This window comes from Poecilia latipinna, unplaced genomic scaffold (genome assembly GCF_001443285.1).
Source record: "Poecilia latipinna isolate Pla-1442-1.1 unplaced genomic scaffold, P_latipinna-1.0 Scaffold573, whole genome shotgun sequence".
NCBI classification, from domain to species: domain Eukaryota; kingdom Metazoa; phylum Chordata; class Actinopteri; order Cyprinodontiformes; family Poeciliidae; genus Poecilia; species Poecilia latipinna.
This window is the reverse complement of record NW_015113189.1, coordinates 261,660-281,916: the sequence shown is the minus strand read 5'-3', so window position 1 is coordinate 281,916 and position 20,257 is coordinate 261,660. Positions and strand designations below refer to the sequence as shown.

The window sequence follows — 20,257 nt, the reverse complement described above, 5'->3', positions numbered from 1 at the left end:
ATTAGCAGGTCTTCCCAGGACGTGTTGCTGTCAAGAGACGGTCATACAGCAACAGTCTTCAGTCAGAGGCCTCTTCAGATGTGTTGCAAAACTGACTGCTACCAGAAATCCTTTCTGCTCACATCTTAATCATCTCCTTCTATTTGGATGAATTATGCCGTCTAATTAAGCCGTCTGTGGGATAAATAAAGTACTTTTGAGCTGAATTAGTTCCTGCCAGGCCCATCTTGTCCTGTACTTTGGCCTCATTATAATGTTGGCCTTTATAAGTGAGATGTGTAGATAGTTGTGGGGATGGTTTTATGGATTCTACAGGACTTTCCAAGACTTTTACCACATTAATGAGTCTTAAAGCAATTTTTAATTAAATTAAATAAAATTTGGGAGCAACTCAAATGTTATTCATTTTCCTGAAGTCATTAACCTTCCACTAATTTCTCACTGAACCCCGATTACGAAGCCTGAAAAGGTCAATTTGTGGACCAGGCTGTCAGAATATTTTAGTTCATTTTATTCCTTGACTATGCAAACAGAACATTTTTTACTATATTTGCATGTTTTTTTTTAATGGCCCGAATCCTGTTATCATAATTGTTAATCATAAAAAATTGAGGACATGCTTTAGTCTTGGTTACTCAAAGGTAAGATGTTAACTACACATAACTGCTGCACAGAACCCTGCTTAAAAAATGTGATTTGTCTCTTTAATGGATCCATGCCTCAGTGATTCTCCAGGGTTGAACAGAGACAGAACTTTCTCAGTCCAAACAACTTCCACACAAGTTTTTCTTCTGGGTTTTGTTCCTTCTAGGCTACCACACTCACAAGCTGCATGGCTCCTTTCTCCTCTGCTTTTAAATCCCAGCCTTCATGCTGTCAGTGCCAGGAGGATAACAGGGTTGGGGCCCTGCAAGCTAAAGCACACAGAGCGTCCCCTCCCTGCACACTATTCACCCCATCAAGCGCGGAGACAAAGAAACCCCCTTACCAGAGCTCCATCCATAACAAGCCTGTTTTTCTAAGCTGTTACTACCATGTGATGCATTCCCACAATTAGGCCAGCGACCACACCAAGCTGACAAAACAGCATCAAATTATTACACAGTCATTTCAAACTTCTGCCACCAACGACGTAATACAGCGTAAAAACAAATAAAAACAGGTGGAATAACTTGTTTGCATAGTGTTGCAACACCTTTTGTTTCAGTTTCAGCATTCATTCTTCTTCAGTACAAGTCTAACTGCATCTCATGTCTCAACCCGACAAGAGCTGAGTTTCTATTAACAGATCCGCTCTGATCTTTAAAAGTCAGGAAATGGCTGAAACACAACATTAAATCCTCCTAAATCTGTCCGCATCAACAGTCAGAGAGCAACAGCTACAAAAAAAACAAACAACTGAAATGTGAGAAACAAAAAGATCCACGTTCATCTGACTTCATATAGAGAGAGAAATGATGAGGGATGTTTATAAATAAAGTGTAACTGAAGGAAAACTGCAGCAATATGTGGCATCTTGGAGTCGCCACGTCTCCATAACAACCATTTCTTTTAAGACCTTTTTCCAGCGGTGATGATACTTGTGGAGGTGTATTGTATGTAGGCTTTTTTATACAGTGCTTCTAACTCATAATGACCTGCCAAAAATACACAGCTGCAGTTCATGGGAATCTTTATATATTTTTAACTGTAAGTAACATCATGGTTCTGATTCTGAAAAACTAAACCCTGTTTTTCAACCCCGTTTAAAAAAAAAAATCGCAAGACTATGTGGCGATTCAGAAGTCTTTAAAAAACAAAACAAACTGTATATTAACTGGTGAGATGACATCTGCAAAAGTTCTCTCCCATGATTGCTTCCCAGCCGCTCCTTGTGAAAAAGGGTTCATGTTTCTCTCAGCATAACAACTGTCACGAGAGCCAGCTAGCACAGATTCTGCACTACATATGGCACAAACAGTTTAGGGGCTTCTGCAGCAGCTGCTGTCCCAGTTAAAGGTTTCTCAGTTTTGTCTTATAAGGATCAGATGGAAGCAGCCAATGTTTGCTGGACAACTGATCAAGAAATCCCTGCAGAGTTGGATGAAAACGAGCAATTTTGAGTTAATCGTTCTGCTTTGTTTGCTTTAAGAAATCAGAGCTTATTTATGTGCTTGTAAATAAATAAAACACGTTCAGAAATGGATTATAGCACAAGTTGAACTTGGCATGGAGAAATTTATAGCATTCTTGTGTCGATTAAGTCTATGGTTTCTGTCATAAAGCGCTCTAAAATATTATAAAAGCATTAGTGTTGCTTTCCGGCAAGATGTGTAGAAAACAATCCAACATGTTGTTTACAGAAGTGATACCGATTGCTTAAAATTATAAAGAAAGGATTAGGGCCACGGAAAAACAAATTTCTAACTTCAGTCTCAGAATTCTGAGAAAAAAAGTCAAAATTCTGACTTTAATCTTAGAATTCTGAGAAAAAAGTCAAAATTCTGACTTTAATCTCAGAATTCTGAGAAAAAATGTCAAAATTCAGACTTTTTCTCAGAATGTTGATGTTAATTCTGAAATTAAAGTCAGAATTCAGTTTTTTTTTTTTTTTTTTTTTCAGAGGCCCTGGTCGTCTTCCGTAGTTGAGCACACGTGTCAACAATCAGAAAGCTGTAGTGGTGCCACCTTTATAAAACAGTAAACTCTACTTTGTGACTCACAATTATATTTATGAGCTTCAACAAAAAAAAAAAAAAGTTTTATCAGAAGAATTGTTAAGCATTGCAGCATCTGGAGCTGTGCAGCTTGGATATGATAATTTATCTACAAAAGAATAAGTGACTCATTAAGAATGACTTTCACTAAGACATAGTAAAAACTCTTGTGGAAATCAAGATTAGATTCCCCAAAACAGAAGATTTTTACTGTCATCAAGCTTGACTGACATGTTCTTTCTGTATTGAAATCAAGTCCTAGTTAACGTTTTGATTGTCAAAAATATGTATTTATGAAGAGATATAAAAGCCAAAAACCCTGTTATCATCTGTTTGTTTATAACAAGCATACCTCAACGTTTAACTATTCACAAATCAAACCTGGGTTAAATTTGGACCCAAGTTTAAGGTCCAGACATTGTTTTTCACTTAAGACTCTGAAAATGAATCCCCAGATTTCCAGAAACATATTTGTCTGTGTGTGATCATTCTGAACTACTAGATCTGCACAAAATCTTACTTAGCACTTTTGACTGAGCATAGAGAAAATATCTTATTACAGTTGAAGTAAAACAAAAGTAGCTTTAAAGCAACTTTTCAGCAAGATATAGGAGCTTGTTTAAAATCAATAAGTCCTTAATATTAATGAAAATGTACTAGTTATAAGTAAAATAATCTGAAAGTGCAACTACTATGTTTTCATCAATATTAAGGAATTATTTATTTAAAACAAGCTCCTATTTCTTGCTGACAATATGACAATCACTAGCTTTGTCTTATTTCAAGTGCACTTGCACTAGAAACCAGATCAAAAATACTTGGCAAGACTTTGTTTTCTTCCTGCATTGCAGAGGAAAGTTGGAGCGGTCTTGTGACACTTCCAGACGACCTTTGACCTCAGCTCATCAGAGGATGGCAAAGCTTTTTCTGTGACATTAGTTCTGATGAGAATAGGAATTAAAAATAAATAACAGGAGTGGACTGAAGGCCACTGGACTGATTTAGAGGGACATGTGGTGGCTGGGAAGGAGGCGGGTGATCTCACCTCCTTCAGTAGAAATTATATTAGCAGGAGATTCAAATATAGCGTTGGCAGTTGCACATTAGATTTTTCAGCGGAGGGATACAGTTGCACGGCTGAGACATCAGTCATGCTTCAGTGAGTGTCGGGGAAGAGTCAGAGTCTCAAGTCAGAAACTTTAATTGCTGGATTTAACAAATGGTTTTATTGCAGCAGAAATTTAGCTGGATCAAAGAAATTTAAAATACTACTAATACATTCATTTAGATCTACAACTGGAAAACAACTCATGCCGGTTTATTCCTGTCGCATTTGTAATACATAGTAAATGGCTTCAAAGCTGAAACTTTCATGTAAAACAAGTGTTTTTTTTATATATTTGTTAAAACTGTCACTTTGTTCTTACATTATAATATGAGATAGATAATCTGTGAAAAGTTTGATCTCCTCCGTCTCCTCCATAAGCCCTCTGAAGAAATGCACAGCTCCCGACCAAATCCAACCAATCAGAGCCAGGAGGAGGGTCTTAGCGCTGTTGAACGTGCTAATGGCAGAGAAACAACTTACCCTTACAGGAAAACAGTTTGTCCACCATCATTTGTGGCCATGCTTACTAGAATTAGCATAAATGACAGAGCAAGAGTCACATGATCAACAACCAGATGTTACTACTGGTGGAAACCACAAAGATGTCAACGGGAAGTGATTGATGTGACATGTTTTTAACGATTCATAATGTGAACAAACTTATTTTAATTGTGTTTCTTACTTAATGGAAACAGTGCAATTAGAAAATAGCGCACATTTATAATCGAAACACTGCTTGAGCCAGAGTCCATGGCTTATAAATCTTTCTCAAACTCTTAAAAGGGTTCTGATTCTCAATTCTCTTAAGAATATCACTGTTGCTGTGCGTCCCATTTCTTCCTTCCACTACACTTTCCATTCATATGCTTTGAAATGGCACTCCACAAGCAGCCAACCTCTTCAACAACCTTTGTGTGACTCACCCTCCTTGTGGCCAGTTTCATCAACAGTCTGCTGGACTAAATGTCAAGTCAGGAGTGTTCCCATTGTGTAAGCCATAAGATTTCTCAATTTAAAAAATATCCATGTTCATTTATCTTAGGTGATGTTCAATTTCCAAGAAATGGAATTTACGCATTCATAAAAATGACCAAAAATAAGGAACTGGAATACATGTGAGTAATGAGAATATAAAAGAATATATTAGCTTTACGTTTTGAATTGTAAAATAAATTTACATTTTACTGATATTCTAAGTTGTTAATGAATCCAAGGAACTTCAGGGTGGTTCAGCCAGGATAATAGGTCAAAAGGTACAGTGAGCCTAAAGTCTGGTCCACCTTTCCAGCTGCTCAGCAGGAATCTATTTCGGGATAAGGTGTAGCTGTTAGCAAGAGGGACTGTGATGAGAATGTAGAAAAGTCTGATTCACATCCTTCACCGCAAGCAGATATATTAGATGCGTCAGTGACCAGAGATTATCTGGTGATCAGCAGCAAACTCTGACACAGAGAAGCTGCTGCGCTGTTTCCCTTAAAGCAGAACAACCATGTAGCTGTAGGACTGCAGGTGAATTCATGTGAATACAAGCGGGGGGGAAAAGGCGCAGATCCACATTAATGACATTTAAACCAGAGGTCAGGAGGTAAACACGGGTTTTATTTTAAATAAAACGTCATAAGTTAGTAGAAGAGATTCTGTTTCAGTCGATGCGCAAAATCAGTTTCGCATAGTCAACACAATGTTTACGTTAAGCCAGTGCCAGCCGAGGCGCACCTCCGTTTTATGACAACACTGAGATTTCAGATTTTCTTACCGAGCCTCCTAATGGGGTCCCTGGTCCTCTCAGCCGCGGTCCCCTTCTGATCCTTAGGACCGGTGGTCGCTGACTTGCTGCCGCTGCCTGACATTAATAAAACTTGACGAAACTGTAAAGTTTACGCGACTTCAGCTTTTGCTACCCGGGTATTTTACGCGCGCCCTTAACTTTAAGGTTTGAGGACGCAGGTGTCTTAAAGCTGTCCCAGACCGTCCCCGAGCTCTGGAGGAGCCACCTGAGAGAGACATTTATTCCTCTTTCCACATGTGAAAAAGTCCCTCCCCCAGACGGCGATCTCCATGCCTGGGCGTAACGCGATTCACAAACCGAGCGTAGGCGCACAGCTCGGTTGGGACGTCCTCGCCTCCTCCTGCTTCTCTTTATGTTGCGCCAACAAATAGGAACCCGGATAAAAGAGAGCAGGAACGCTCGACTAATTTCAGGAAGCAGCTAAAGGGAACTTCTCTGTAGCTAAAAGTGCCTCAATCTAAAACAAAAATATGTTTTCAGTCAATTATATAAAGGATACTTTTTTTTTAGAAAGTTCAACAAATACAATTAAGAATATTACAATTTAAATACTTAGAAGTCTAATAAATACAAATCAATATCAGTACGTATTAAAATAGTATATAGGCTATATAACTACTAGTCCACCGTGAAACTTTAAACGGACTTTACTTGCAGACCAATCACCTTCTGTGTAGCAGCGTTAGCCCCGCCCACTGACTATAATGCTGAAAGCTGATATGCTGAAACACACAACATGATCAAATAAAGTAAATATTTACTTTCCAGTACAGACTGCACACATACACTTATGCATTTTATTTATTTAAGCATTTAAACAATACTCAATAAATGTGCAAAGCTGTGATAAAAAAATTTTTTGTACCAATTGATTTTTTTTAAATTATTTTTACACAAGGAGGTCTAGGTTGGTGCTTTCTTTCCTTAACTAATGAAATAATTTTTTGAAAACTGCTTTTTGTATTTACTCGGATTATATTTATCCAGCAGTTCATTTTGTTTGATGATATGAAATGTTTAGGTTTGACCAAAAAAAAAGCTGTTCTCCCTAATCTGTAGGAAGGTAAACACTTTTCCACAGTGCTGTACTTGTCTATTAAATTTCTATTTCAACTGTCAAATATGTGCAGATAAATTGCATTTGGGTCTTAATCTACCGAATGCAGCTCTTCTTTCTTTACCTTTTTGCTCCTATTTGATGCCTATTTCCAAACCAGGTAAAGTAGAGCAATAATTCTTTTTTGCATATAAAACCTTAAGAGTTACACTTAACGCTGTTTGCTTTCACGGATTTATAGTAAAAAGGCGAACTCAAAGACGTCAGAGAAACCCAGGCGCGGGGTAAATCCCTATGCTTAACAGATCGGGTACATATGGATCAGGAAGATTGTTTACAGCACTTCCTGTATTGATCTTACGGAGCCCCCTAAGGAACAAGGGGGATTTTATTTTTCTTTTGCGTTACCTCGCAATAGGTGTTGCGTTCTCTCTCAATGATGTACTGATTGGTTAATGAGGCATAATTGAATTCTGTAAGCCTTTTTTACGGTGTCCGTTGTACTTTCTGCTTTAATATGAGGCTTTTGTGAAGTTTTTTCATGAATGTTAACATCTCGTTGTGAAATATGTGAAGTTTTATATATTTTCTTTAGGATGGAAATGCGCCACAAACCTATGATATAAACAGAAACTTTCCGTATGACGGAAAGAAACAAAAGATACATCCAAACTATTTGGACTATTTCTGAGTTATTATCGCGGGGTAATAAGTCACCTGACAGTTTTGATAGTGTCTCTTTGTGTTGGTTGTCTGAATGGTTTAAAGGGATGTTTTCATGCGCAGTTCCGTCGCAACCGTACTCAAACAGACACAAACATGCAGAGAAAAAAAATCGATTTTCAATCAGTTTTTGCACCAAAGAAATAAACACGGAGACTCTTTAAATGTGCATACATTTTACATTTTAAATGGACATTTTTGTGGACAAAATAGACCAGAAAATATTGCAATAAGGATGTTGCGAGGGAATGCAGAAGAAAAAAACAAACAAAAAACAAAATAAATAAAAATCCCCATGTCACCTGGGGGCCTCCGTACACAGCAATCAGTGACTTCATTTCCGGCGGCGTGGATTTTATTTTATTTTTCGCTCGCTTTTAGCAAACTCGCTCTCGACCAACACCCACCAAACATCACATACATTCAATACAGACAGTGTTATGGATCCACAAACACCCAGAGACGAGAAGCTTTCTGCTTTCTGCGAAGCTTTGGGGCTCACCCCAGCAGCTGATGATGAGAATGAACTTTCTATGGATTCTTCTGATCCGGATTCTGCCGACAGTGAAGATGAAGCGGAATTTCTTGAGGGCATCGATCCACTCCAGGAGTAAGTGTGTGTGTATATAATATAATTTTTGTGAGTGAGAGAAAAGCACAGAAAACGTGTGATTTTTTTATATTACTTTCAGACTAAAAAAATTAACTCATCTGTAACTTCTCTGTGTGCAGTGAAGGTGATGATGTGGAGGAGAAAGAGGATGAGGTGAATGAGGAGAAGGATGAAGAAGAGAAAAAGGATGAGGAGGGTGAAGATACTATTGTACCTTCTGTTGTGGCGGAAGGAAAAGGGAGAAACGGAAGTCGGAAGAGTCCGTTTAAGGCAAATAAAAGAAAGCGCTCCAGGTCAGAAACACACTCAAGTTATAACGGCAGATGGAAAACAGAAAAGGAGCCTGACCATTTGCCACGTCCTCCACTCCATTTCTTACCAAAAAGAAAGCCAGGTGTGCAGCCACCACTTTCATATAGCAAAAGTAATCCATGTCCATCAGAGATATTCAAAATGTATTTCGACCAGACTACCATCAAAATTCTGTGTGTAAACACCAACAAAAATGCAGCAAGACATTTGGCTGCTGGGAAAAATTTTAAATGGACTGACGTCACAGAAGGGGAAATGTATCGGTATATTGGGCTCACACTGTACATGGGGATTCTGAAACGGCCACAGCTCAAAGATTTCTGGAGAACCTCCACAATATTCCAGGTTGCGTACCCCTCCCAAGTAATGTCCAGAGATCGGTTCTTAAACATCACTACCTACATGCACATGAGTGACCCTCTGGCTGATGCTGTCAATGACGGCAAGAAAGGCACACCTGAATATGACTGTCTTCACAAACTGCGGCCCCTGTATGACAGTTTGCTGATTGCCTGCAAAGCTGTGTACCACCCCCGGCAATACCTCTCTGTTGATGAACGCATGGTAGCCACAAAAGCAAAAACTAGCCTGAAGCAATATATAAAAAGCAAACCAACAAGGTGGGGGATAAAACTTTTTGTGCTGTCTGACAACACAGGCTACACCGTTGACTTCCAGATTTACTCTGGGAGGTCCCGCCAGCCTTCTGGAAAGGGGATGTCCTTTGATGTTGTCATGTCTCTCATCAAAAAATCCTACCTCGGATCTGGGTACCACATTTACTGTGACAACTTTTACACCAGCCCAACGCTGTTCAGTCACCTTTACGAGCTCGGGTTTGGAGCATGCGGGACATTCAGAAGCACAAGAATTGGTGTCCCGAAAACAACCGAGAATGCCCTGACAAAAAAATCGCCACGAGGGTCTATTAGATGGATCAGAGAGGGACCTCTCATTTTTGTCAAATGGATGAACATGAGGGAGGTGAGTATATGTTCTACCCTACACACTGCCTTTTCAGGAGACACCATCAAAAGAATGGAAAAGGTCAAAGGAAAACTTCAAGAGCTCGAGTTTCCAGTGCCGCCAGCCGTCATGGACTACAACCGCTACATGGGGGGAGTGGACTTGTCAGACCAGCTGATTGGCTCCTACTCTTCACGGCGAAAGAGCAGAAAGTGGTACATGACGATCCTGCACCATTTCATTGATATTGCTGTAACAAACAGCTATCTACTTCACAAAGAGATGTGTGGTAAACTGGAGGAGCGGGCAATGACGCACCAGCAATTTTTGGAGCAGCTGACAACTGAGCTCTGTGGAGTCTCACAAAAAGTCCAGAAGATGAGCTATGACCACTTGCCTGTTGCAATCGTTGAGGGGGCAACTGGTGCGAAGAAAACATCTGAGGGGCGCAGAAAGTGCAGGCTTTGTAAAAGATCTACTCCCTTCATGTGTGAAGCATGCAAACTTCCTCTGTGCGTCATTGTGGACAGGAACTGCCACAAGGTCTACCACAGCTCCAGTAATAAAAAATAATGTCCTTGTAAGATGATGAATGACACAATGTCATATGTAGAACACGGACTGTGCTGATGTAAAACCGTTTCTTTGTGTTTTTATGTGATTTATGCAAACTGGGCCCAACATACAAAGTTCCTGAGACACTACTGCTACTCTACTGATAAAAACGAGAAATTGTTTTGTTCTTGGTTATGTATGCACATGTTTTTCTCTGTCATACTGATTGTTTGTTCTATTGTTTTTTAAAAACTTTTTTGAAATAAATAAAATTAAATAAAACATTTCTATTTATTTTTTGCTACATATTATAAAATTGGCTTTAACTAAAAAAATTAGTTTACAAAAGTGTTTCACACAATATTTTTGTATTGGCAATTTTGAGGGATAAAATTAGGACATTTTATATTTACAAAAATATGTTAAAAATGATAAAATGAATGTAGTATTTTGTGATTTTCTTTTGCATTTTGGTTACTTGCTATGGATTAATAACATACACATTTTGAAAAATTAGGATATAAGTATTGCATTAATATACTGAATATTGAAATGCTACAAAATAGCTCCACAGCATTCAAAGATGTAAAAATAAACTGCGCCGAAACTTTATAATAGGACATAATTAAAGATGCATTGAAAAAAAGATTATTAAACACAAATAATGTGGAACTAGGAAGTGAACATGATTTAATATACAATAAGCAAATATTATGTGGTATTGTAAAGATAATCTGGGACCTTTATTTTGAATGTGATATAATCCCCAATTCAGGACTCATGTAACGTGGATTTCCCTTTTACAGTAATCAAGCTTTTATTTTGAAAGCCATTATAAAAAAAAAAAAGATAACGCCACTTTACTTCATCAGTAAATGGGGCAGAAGCGCCATCTGTTGGTGATTTGTATCATTTGCACAACTTTAAAAAAAAATTTTCCCAAAGCTTAAACTGCCTTCAGTGCATGCAATACATTGTGCATGCATTTGTTGTGATCCATTAAACTGAAACTTTATGTTTTTCTTCATACTATATGAACATTGATTAGATGATTAATATTTCGTGTGTGTTATAACGCAGAGCAGCTGGGAAACTTGGAGAAAGAATATGATCTAACCTGGAGAACAAACATAACGACACAACTACACACAAAAAGCAGGTTTGGGGAGTTGAGAGGTACAATGTTTGAGGTAATGTTTTTCTTTACCTTGATGCAGCCTCAGGATCAGTTTTTGAATTGCACACAAAAAAAGTACATCTGCACTTCCTGTCTTTATGAACCCCTTTATGTATTTTGCCTCAAATTACATGATTTAATATCTTTTATCTCCGCTCAATAGCAGCAATAACCAGGTTAAACTGAGTGTGAGATTAAGTCATGTCTGCTAATCCTCAGAGGCTGTGATCTGTGCAGGAGCAGCTTGGGCTGTGTAGCTGCAGCTCCTGCTCCTTGATTTGAGGAATATGGGGGCAGCTCTGGAATGGTTTCCCAGTCTTACCAGTCGTCAGGGTTTCACATTAACAGCAGTGTACCTCCTCTTCCTCAAAGAATTCACAGTTCAGCTTGCTTACTCGCCAGGGGTGAAACTGGGCCTGTTTCTATTAGTAGAAGTAGTTGGCCTGTGTGTTGTTTGGGAGCCATTGGATTCCTGGTGTTTACAGGCACAGTTTGGAGGAAACCAATAACTCCCAGTGACTCCCTGTAAAAGGTCACACAGCAAATAACCCATTTCTCCTTTTTAATGAAAGCTAAACAGTTTATGGAAGCTGTGAGGGTACTATAAAAATATGTGGATGTGTTAGCTAAGCATTTAGAGTTGAAGATAAATACAGTGTTGTGAACTCAATAATGAATTCAAACACATTAAATTATGTTTATCTGAAAAAATGTGAAACACACAAAAAATAAAAATAAAACTCCAGTGCATGGTTTATCTATTTGCACCTGTGTAGATTAATTGTATATTTGTGCAAAAGCAGATAAAGGGTTTATATGGCAGTTTAAACTGTAAAATATTAGGACAGTGCCATGTACACGTTTGTTAACTATCCGAGAACTAAAGCAAAGATCTGGTGCTGACTACTTCCTGAAGCAATAGCAGTTAATCGAAGTTGTTGTGCGGCCGTTTAATACAAACAGCAGTTATTCCCAGTTTGCTTATAATATAGTACAGGTTGTGATTTGTATTGCTCTGAAAAGACGCAGCAAACCTTAAATTTATTAAACTAAAGATAACAATGTAATGGAAAACTTGCACGGGAACTGTGTTAGTCCAGGAATTAAACGGTGCCAATGAAAGCACGTTGGCCTAGTCAGCTGAGGAGTAAATACAATAATTTCTGTTGCTAGTTATATTTTAATAGTCTACCATGAACAGAATCAGAGCACACGCTTAGTAAAATGTTACTTAACCTTAGTATTGTTGTTTTATTTACTTGGATTATGACAACATAAAACCATGGAGCGAGCTAGTTAGCTTTAGCTAGTCTAGCTTTATGCAGAACGTCACGTTTTCTTCAAATATGCCCTTGTCAGGAATTATTTCCCGCTCGGGACTGTCATGTCCAAACTTCGGATTAATTATTTTTGGTTCGAGTGATTTCACAATATCATGTAAAGGATGCAGTGTTTTAATTTTCGAGCAACACCACGCAGCGCTCCGTTCGCTAACTAACGTTAACAGCTAACGTTAGCCAACTTATCCTTAGCTTTTAAAGCAACGGTGTAAAAACACTGTACATTTGGGGCTGCCAAAAAACGGATCTACACCATTTCGTCGATGATAGCAGCATTATTAAACAGGTGTGAGATCGCCTGACCCACCCTTTGACAACGAGGGGTTCGAGAGTGTGACCGTAGCGGCGGCTTCACAATAAATGTCGTTTGTTTACGCTGGTTTAAGCGTTCACCCCCAAAGCTCCTGCCTTACGGCATATCACTCCGCACAACACGTAATGCTAAAACGAACTCACAAATCATACTAGTAGCACACAAAAGCCATATATCTTTATTTACATATCCGTTTAAAATTATTTAATTTAGAGAGTAGATTGCTTCATTGTTATTATTTTACATTAACACTAAAAGCGGACTACATTCTATGTAAGGACCGCTTCATATTCCTTGCATTACAGGGGGCTAACATTTTATTACTCAATTACTTCTCGACGTTTTCGGCTCCAAATAATTGTGCGTCGCACATTTCGGAGTAGAATATAGGATTACTTAGTTCTGGTAAATATATAAACTATTTTAGAATATTAAAACCAGTTTCTAAATCAAAACATCTACTTATTACCCCTTTCTTTGTAAATAGTAGTGCCCATAAAAATGCCCGGGACTGCTTTTTTAATGTAGCTCGCGCTCTTTTGATTGACAGTAAATGCTGTCCAATCAGAAAATTAGTTGAGCTTAGCAACAGCAAAGTTTTCCTGCAGCCCAATCAACAAAAAGGAGGGTGGTCTTTTTTGGGCGAATGATTGTACACTCTCATTGGTTAAAAATCTCATCAGCTACGGCAGACTTGTGGACTATGTAGTTTAGAGAAGACGTCTCAGGCATTAGCTCTACTGTAAGGAGAACAGCATATCCCAGAATTCAGTAGACGTAACAAGGAGAGGCATGCGCACAGAGAGAGGCGGAGCTGCTATATAAACACGGACTCCCTCTTCTTCTGTAGCACACTGGACACAGTTGTGACGGTGAAATGCAGTCTCTGAGTGACGGCGGCCTTTGACAGCACTGAAACAGTTAATGGTAGTTAGCGACAGTTGCTCTGACAAATCCTTGGAGGAGTAACAAGTGTTTACTTATTCGGAAGTTTGTTTCCAGACGTGAAAGTGAACTTTCTTTAAACATTTTAAGTCTTTTTGGAAATCTTATTTTTTTCTAAAAAAAAAAAAAAAAAAAAACACTTTTTTTTTATCTTTTAACGAACTTTGAATTTCTGCCTTTTGGGCATGAACATGCTCTAAGATGTGCTAAAACGGAACCGATAAGAAGGATATCATCAGGATGACGGAGCCAGCGGAGCACACCCATCGCATGGTAACTTCAGGCAGTCCATCAGGTGAGAGTAGCGGGGACGCTTTGGAGCATCTCCCAGCCAACAACCGTGGAGGACCGCAGAACGGCGAGAGGGGGCGCCAGAGAGCGGAGAAGCATCAGCGTCAGGCGGAGAACTACGAGGATATCAACACAGACAAGTTATGGCAAATGAAAGGCGGACGGAGGGAGGTGTGTCCCGCTTCAGCAGCCGGAAACGAGCTCTCCAAGTACCCGAATGCTACCGAGCCTCTCAAAACAACCGATTCCGACGCTTCACCCGATTGTGATCACAAGCAACGCGGGGAAAAAGGCGATCACGGCCCGCTGCAGGAGACTTTGAACCGGTCGGGAGTGGAGAATTTACTCATCGACTCCGACACTGGCTTGGAAGCACGTCTGGGCAAAAAGAGGCACAGACGCAGGACCTCGAAGAAGAAACGCAACTGGAAGCCTTACAACAAACTTTCATGGGAGGAGAAGAAAGCCCTGGAAGAGCGGGAGACCGTGAGGGCTTCGCGGATGAGGGAGGAGATGTTCGCCAAGGGGCTCCCCGTCGCGCCCTATAACACCACCCAGTTCCTGATGGACGAGCACGACCGAGAGGAGCCCGACCTCAACACAGAAACCGGGGTCCGGCGGCTCTCTGGGGTCGGAGGTCGCATGGAGGACACTGGAAGCGAGGAGGACCTCTTCGACAACGAGGAGGAAGACGACGACGACGGCAGCGGAGGAGGCGGCAGCGACGGCATCGGGAGGCCCGGGAACGCAGGTGGAGAGTACCTCCAGCGGGACTTTTCCGAAACCTACGAGATGTACCACGTCGAGAGTCTGCAGAACATGACTAAACAAGAGCTGGTGCAGGAGTACCTGGAGCTGGAGAAGTGCATGTCCCGGCTGGAGGAGGAGAACAACCGGCTGCGGCGCGCCGTGGAGCCCGTGGCCGCCGCGGAGAACTCCCAGGTCCGACTCCGGGAGTTGGAACTGGAGCTGGAGAGACTGAGAGCCGAGAACACCGAGCTGCTCCTCCAGAGTCAGCCCACCAAGGAGAGTGGGCAGGTCGCTATGAATTGAAAAAACTCAAAAACAATTCAAAAAGGTGAAAAAAAACTGGACTACTGTTCTTTTTCTTTAAAAAAAAATGTTATCAGTTTCTGTAATCAGTCTGTTGTCTGGACAAAGAAGTCGTTGCACGGTGATGCAATAACCAACATGACGTTTCTTTCTCATTTGGGCTGTAAGCTGTCCTGTTAAATTTTCTTCAGGAGATGTAAATATTTCACTATGAATATTCTCCAATTTTATATATATAAATATAAAAAAAGATGTTTAACAATACCAGATTTCTGTTTTTCCAGTACAACTTTATAGGAATATCTGCTGACAAACTCTTCCATGTTTCAAATAAAAAAAAATAAAAATCTAATTTCCTCTCCAGAAATCAAATAAGAAATGACAGCAAACTAGAGCAGCTTGCCAACACCTTTTTTGTTTTTCTTTTTGCAAAAGCAAACTCCAGACCTACCATTTTGACAGTTGTGTGTTATAATTGGTTCAAATAATAATAAAGTTTTGATTAAAGGTGTCTTGTTGCAAAGTTTGATCCTAGAAGATACAGGAAGCAGTCACTGAAAGCAGCTGTTTGATGCTTTTGATCACAAGGCTTTTTTTCCCCCTTTGTAATGATTTCACATTGTGACAGTGCAGGAAGAAATAGATTAATGTTCCCACAGGAAGCAAATCTAAAGTTAAGTTGTGCATGTTCCTACTATTAAAGTGCATTTGCACTTCTAACTGCATACATTTGTAACTGCAGCATTTAACGGGAAGTGGCCTCAAAGATTTGGATGCCGTTTCCTTTTTGTGCAGAAGCAAACATTAAGACTGAAAAAAAGGAACACTTTATTCATTTGTCACCTCCAGGGGGCGACATTCAACAAAAACCCAACTCACAACTCCTCTTTTAAACATATTTCTGTTTATTTACATCATATACCTTTTGTTTTGAAGCAAACAGCCACAAGGGAAATAATTTCAGGCAGACAAGCTTTTTTTTTCTTTCATTTTTTTCTTTTTAGTCATCAATTATAGTCAAAATCAATTCCAAATGTACACAATACAGTATGTTACATATTAAGGTATGTACAAAACAATCTAGTTTTAAAATACAACAATAAACATTAGATAAAATCACATTTCAGTACATCACACAACAACAGATGAGGTTTGTTCACCTTCAGGAAATTTGATATCTGGCATGACCTAATGTGGTTTTAGGGTAGGACTTGTTAGGTGTACCATATTCACATGACCTCAGTTTGTTTCAGGGGCGAAGCAGAAGCAGCTGAGGGATTTCTATGCCTTTTATTGTTTCCTTCGTCTTAGCAGCATTAGTAACAGCTGTTAAAAGCGCCTCTTGTTGAAGGCGAAGGGAGTGCATAGATGCGTCCTTGGCTTGAAGTGTGCTTTTTAGTTTTCCACTCGGAGTTTAATAATGTACACGTCTTTGGGTCGGTCAGCCACGTCGGGAGAAAGGAGGGGGATCCAGATACGACAAAATGAAATAATAATTAAAAAAAAAGACAAGACCTGCGCATGGCACCGCAGAAACAACGCATTCCAGAAAATCAGGCACTTGTAGAAGAATCTCGAGGTAAGAAAAAACTAGAACTTTATCATCATTCTTCACTGGAATATTTGGTCAGAGAAGTTGTTTGTAGTTCTTTATGATGGTTTAACACATAAGACTTTATTATACGGTTTTGTGAAAAAGTTCCCCATCTTACACATTTCTTCGTTTTTTTTGGTCACATTTGGATGTTTTATATTATGGTACAAATTAAGTACAAAAAGCAGTTTTGAAGGTGACTTTCTTACCATCTCAACTGTATGAATGAGGATTTGATTTATTAATAGAAAAGAGCAACCCAAACCAGTTTGGCAACATTTAAACAACTGTAATCCCCAGAGAGCAAAATTTGGCCCAGATCATCACACTACCACCCCCGTATTTTACTGTCGGATAAATTTATGCTTCTCTAATAAAGTCCAAACAGTTCCACTTGTTTTCCGAAATGTTTTGGGAATCATCGAATTATTATTCGGACCTTTGTGTTGTTTTCGGACGGGAGCGTCTGCCTTGGAATGACGCCCAGTAATTTAGCCTCTTTCTTATTGTTAAATCATTAACACTGAATTTAACTGAAACAACTGCAGTGCTATAAATGTTACTCTTGGTTCCTTTGTGACCTCCTGGATGAGTCATAAATGTCTTCTTGGACTAATTTTTGGAAGGTCAGCCACTCCTGGGGAAGTTCATTTCATTTGTGCTTCACAGCTCTTATTGTGATTCACTGCAGTCCCACAGGCTTAGAAATGGATTTCCAGACTGATAGATGTCAAAGACTTTGTTGGGTCAGAGCAAGTTGCTTTTTTTTTTTTTTTTTTATATTTGTTTCTACTTTTTGTTTTAAACTATTTCTTCAGGGTTACAGAAACTGGAACAAAACAGGGTTAATTACCCCGTTTTATGATGTAACTAAGGTGGAGGATTTATTACTTTTTCCCTTTAATAAATTAAGCCATCATATAAAAACTGCTTATGTTTTTTCAGGTTATAGGTTAGGCGGGAGACACTCCATTTCTCCATTGTACCATTTCAACCAGTCAGTTAGGATTCATTAAGAACCTGACCTTATGGAAAACTCCCAGCCACACACATCCCCCAAGGTAAAAACTGCGCCGACAGATGAATGCTCAGTGGGGATGGGCTGAAAAAAGATCCCAAACTAAAAAGGTGAAAATGTGAGATCTGAGGTAACGCGAAAACAATGATGAGCTCAGCCGTCGGCAAACTCTCCCAAAGGGATCTGCTGGACTTGCTACGTGCAATCCCCAGATAGCTGATTTGACGGATGTTTGTTTAAAGTAGATCGCTTTCATTAAAAAGTCAGTATCTCAGGAGATAAAGGTAGTCTGCACAGTGCTGTGAATCAGAAAGGCCATCTATGGAGAAATAAGGAACAGCTTTAGTCGTGTTTATCTCCCTCCAACAGGTACGCTCAAGAGGTTCAATGAACAATAAAAGTACTGTTTTTATTTTTTACTTTAATACAAAATATATAATATATATTGAATATAAACAAAAAAATATATATTAAGGGAAACATTTCAAGTAACTTCTTGAAAGAAATGACTGCACTCTGTGCACGTTTTGTAAACCATATAAAAATAACTAAAAAAAAAAAAAAAGCTCACAGGTGAAAACAAACATTTATATTTACACAGGTTAACTTAACAAGGCTTTGTACAAAATGCTACAAAACGTGATCATTTCTGCACAAACACTCATAGACGTTATTAACAAGTAGAGACAGACATCTGTGTCCTTGTGTCGGACTAAAAACGGGAGTTTTACAGTGAGCGAGGTCAGGAAGACTGGTAGCAGGATAAAAGGAAATCTGCTGAATTTACTCCTGTTGCATGATAGCTTTTGTAACATTTACCATTAAGCTGAATTAGCTAGAAGCACCATTTTTTTTCTCAACCAGAGCAAAGCTGCACAACAGCGCCCTCCTGTGACCAATTGAGAGCATCTCTCCTGCGAGTCAGGAAGGAAGGGATGCCTGTTTTTACTAAATTGTGAATTTTTGGCATTAATGATGAGTTTTGTTTATGTCTTATACGAAGCCCCTAAAGGGACATTGAAGAAAAAAATAAAAATAGACTAATAAGTGCACGAGACACAGCATAGTGCGCTTCACATAATATCTTGTGCGCAACACATAGCATCTGGTGCGCATGGGTTAATATGTGGATTGCACCATATTGTATCTTCTATGCACAGGAAAGTTTTTTTTAATAAGAAAAAAGCAAAGAAAAAAGACCCTAAAGCTTTGGCAACACTGGGGTTCCCCTTGCCATGCCAAAATGGATCGCACCTGGAGGTTTTCACAGGTACTGGTGGAATCTGGAGGTGGGGGCTTGGCGTGTAACTGGTTCATGGTCCAGGCTGTCTGCTCCTGGAGTTTTCACCTGGTTTTGGTTGACGGGGGAGAGCGGGAACTCATTGACGCTCAGCGGGGGTCTCTTGTCGGACGTCTCGGTGGGTGAGGCCACCACGGTGTGTCTCCGCCACGCTCGTTTCTTCCTCCGTGTCTCGGGTGATGGAGGTTTTCGCAGCCCCACGCTGCGCAGGTCGTCGGCGGAGCCCAGCAGGCGAGCCCGGACGTGCTCGGCCAGAGACCTGCCGCCCGGGCCCGTCGGGGTGAAGGAGGCGGCTTCGCTGGGCGGCAGGGCGGGTCTCGGCCGGGACAGGCGCAGGCTCTCCTGGCTGCTGCCAGAGGAAGCGTTCGTTCTGGAGGGGTCTTGCTTCGGTTTCGGTGCACTGTCGGACCCGGAGCCGGTCCCCTCAACCTGAAACTCCAGCAGGTCCAGGGAGCGGACCTTGGACTTCTCCGACTTCAGTTTCTTTCTGGCCAGAGTATCGCATTGGATCAGCTTGTGGGAGTTGAAGGAAGGCCGCGAGTGGAGCCTCTGAGCGTTGGAGGAGGAGGAAGAGGAAGGCGTGTTGGAGCGCGCTCCTCCTGCGCTCCTCTCGACAGAGTCGGCTGTATTAACGGTGGGCGCTGCTGGGGTGAGGAGGTTCATGGGCGAGAGGAGCGGCGGTTTGCACTGGGAGTAGAGGAAGCTGCGAGGTGCCGATGACGGCTGGCTCGTGGGCGTCGTCGGTTCTTTGCTGGGTCTCTCCTGGGTTAGGGAGCGTGAGACGAAGCCGCTCTCGTTGTCCGTCTCGCTCACCAGCTCGCTGTGCTCGTCGTCAGCGTCGTCGCCCCTGCCCTCCGACCCCAAGCTTCGCCCTAACGTGGAAAGGGTGGAGTAGCCGGAGACAATGGAGCGAGCGTCCTCTGGCGCTCTCCACGACGGGCCCTTCGCCTCCTCCGCCTGCACCGCCTCGTCCTGCAACAAAACAGCTGTCTGCCTTCCTCCTGCCTCCTCTTCCTCTCTACAGCACGGCCGACTGGGAACAACGGCTACCACCTCCTCTTCTGCCTCCTCTTTCTCTCCACCTGCTACAACTTCCTCCTCCTCCTCCTCGTCGTCGTCTTCCTCCTCCTCGTCCTCTTCTCCCTCAGCTCGAGGAGCAGTGTCTCCCCCTGGCGACTCTGCCTCCTCTTCCTCCTCCATCCCAAGGTGCCCCGCTTTCACCGGTTCGTGCTCGGAGTCATCATCGGTGCTGCTTCCAACGCGGCGGGCGAGGTGGCGCTTCCTTCGCTTGCGGCCTGTGACGGCGGACATGATGGACAGAGCCAGGAAGTCCTTGGCGGTGAGGTCTTTCTTTGACCCCCATGACCCCTGAAACAGGAGGAAATGCTGCTGTAACCCAGACGAACT

General features: G+C 41.0%; 4 protein-coding genes and 1 long non-coding RNA gene across 14 annotated transcripts in view; 3 read left to right on the top strand and 2 right to left on the bottom strand.

The window, feature by feature from the left end:
• The window catches only part of LOC106953292 (uncharacterized), a 7,175-nt gene extending 5,784 nt beyond the window's left edge, over positions 1–1,391 (top strand). The window contains exon 2 of the long non-coding RNA XR_001426175.1: positions 9–1,391. This is a non-coding gene — a long non-coding RNA (uncharacterized LOC106953292). The remainder of the gene's footprint in view (positions 1–8) is intronic.
• The window catches only part of plcd3a (phospholipase C, delta 3a), a 31,994-nt gene extending 26,065 nt beyond the window's left edge, over positions 1–5,929 (bottom strand). Inside the window, exon 1 of the mRNA XM_015041925.1 lies at positions 5,561–5,929. Within this exon, the coding sequence (XP_014897411.1) occupies positions 5,561–5,654 (94 nt within the window). The 5' untranslated portion in view covers positions 5,655–5,929. The remainder of the gene's footprint in view (positions 1–5,560) is intronic.
• Positions 5,930–7,686: 1,757 nt separating this feature from the next.
• On the top strand, positions 7,687–10,026 carry LOC106953288 (piggyBac transposable element-derived protein 4-like). Its single transcript, XM_015041926.1, has 2 exons — positions 7,687–7,983; positions 8,106–10,026. Exons 1-2 carry the CDS (start codon positions 7,814–7,816, stop codon positions 9,835–9,837), a joined length of 1,902 nt encoding a protein of 633 aa, XP_014897412.1. The 5' UTR covers positions 7,687–7,813; the 3' UTR covers positions 9,838–10,026.
• Positions 10,027–13,461: 3,435 nt separating this feature from the next.
• On the top strand, positions 13,462–15,445 carry hexim1 (HEXIM P-TEFb complex subunit 1). The gene has a single exon (XM_015041927.1). It carries the CDS (start codon positions 13,835–13,837, stop codon positions 14,936–14,938), a length of 1,104 nt encoding a protein of 367 aa, XP_014897413.1. The 5' UTR covers positions 13,462–13,834; the 3' UTR covers positions 14,939–15,445.
• Positions 15,446–17,951: 2,506 nt separating this feature from the next.
• The window catches only part of arhgap23a (Rho GTPase activating protein 23a), an 89,898-nt gene continuing 87,592 nt past the window's right edge, over positions 17,952–20,257 (bottom strand). For all 10 annotated transcript variants that reach the window (XM_015041924.1, XM_015041921.1, XM_015041914.1 and 7 more), the window contains one exon: positions 17,952–20,218. In XM_015041924.1, coding sequence (XP_014897410.1) covers positions 18,815–20,218 — 1,404 coding nt within the window. In that variant the 3' untranslated portion in view covers positions 17,952–18,814. The remainder of the gene's footprint in view (positions 20,219–20,257) is intronic.

Excerpts from the sequence above, each read along its gene's own strand:
- LOC106953288 (XM_015041926.1), top strand. The coding sequence starts at position 7,814 with ATGGATCCACAAACACCCAGAGACGAGAAGCTTTCTGCTTTCTGCGAA. Across the intron at positions 7,984-8,105 it reads GGCATCGATCCACTCCAGGA|TGAAGGTGATGATGTGGAGG; the intron begins GTAAGTGTGTGT and ends CTCTGTGTGCAG.
- hexim1 (XM_015041927.1), top strand. The coding sequence starts at position 13,835 with ATGACGGAGCCAGCGGAGCACACCCATCGCATGGTAACTTCAGGCAGT.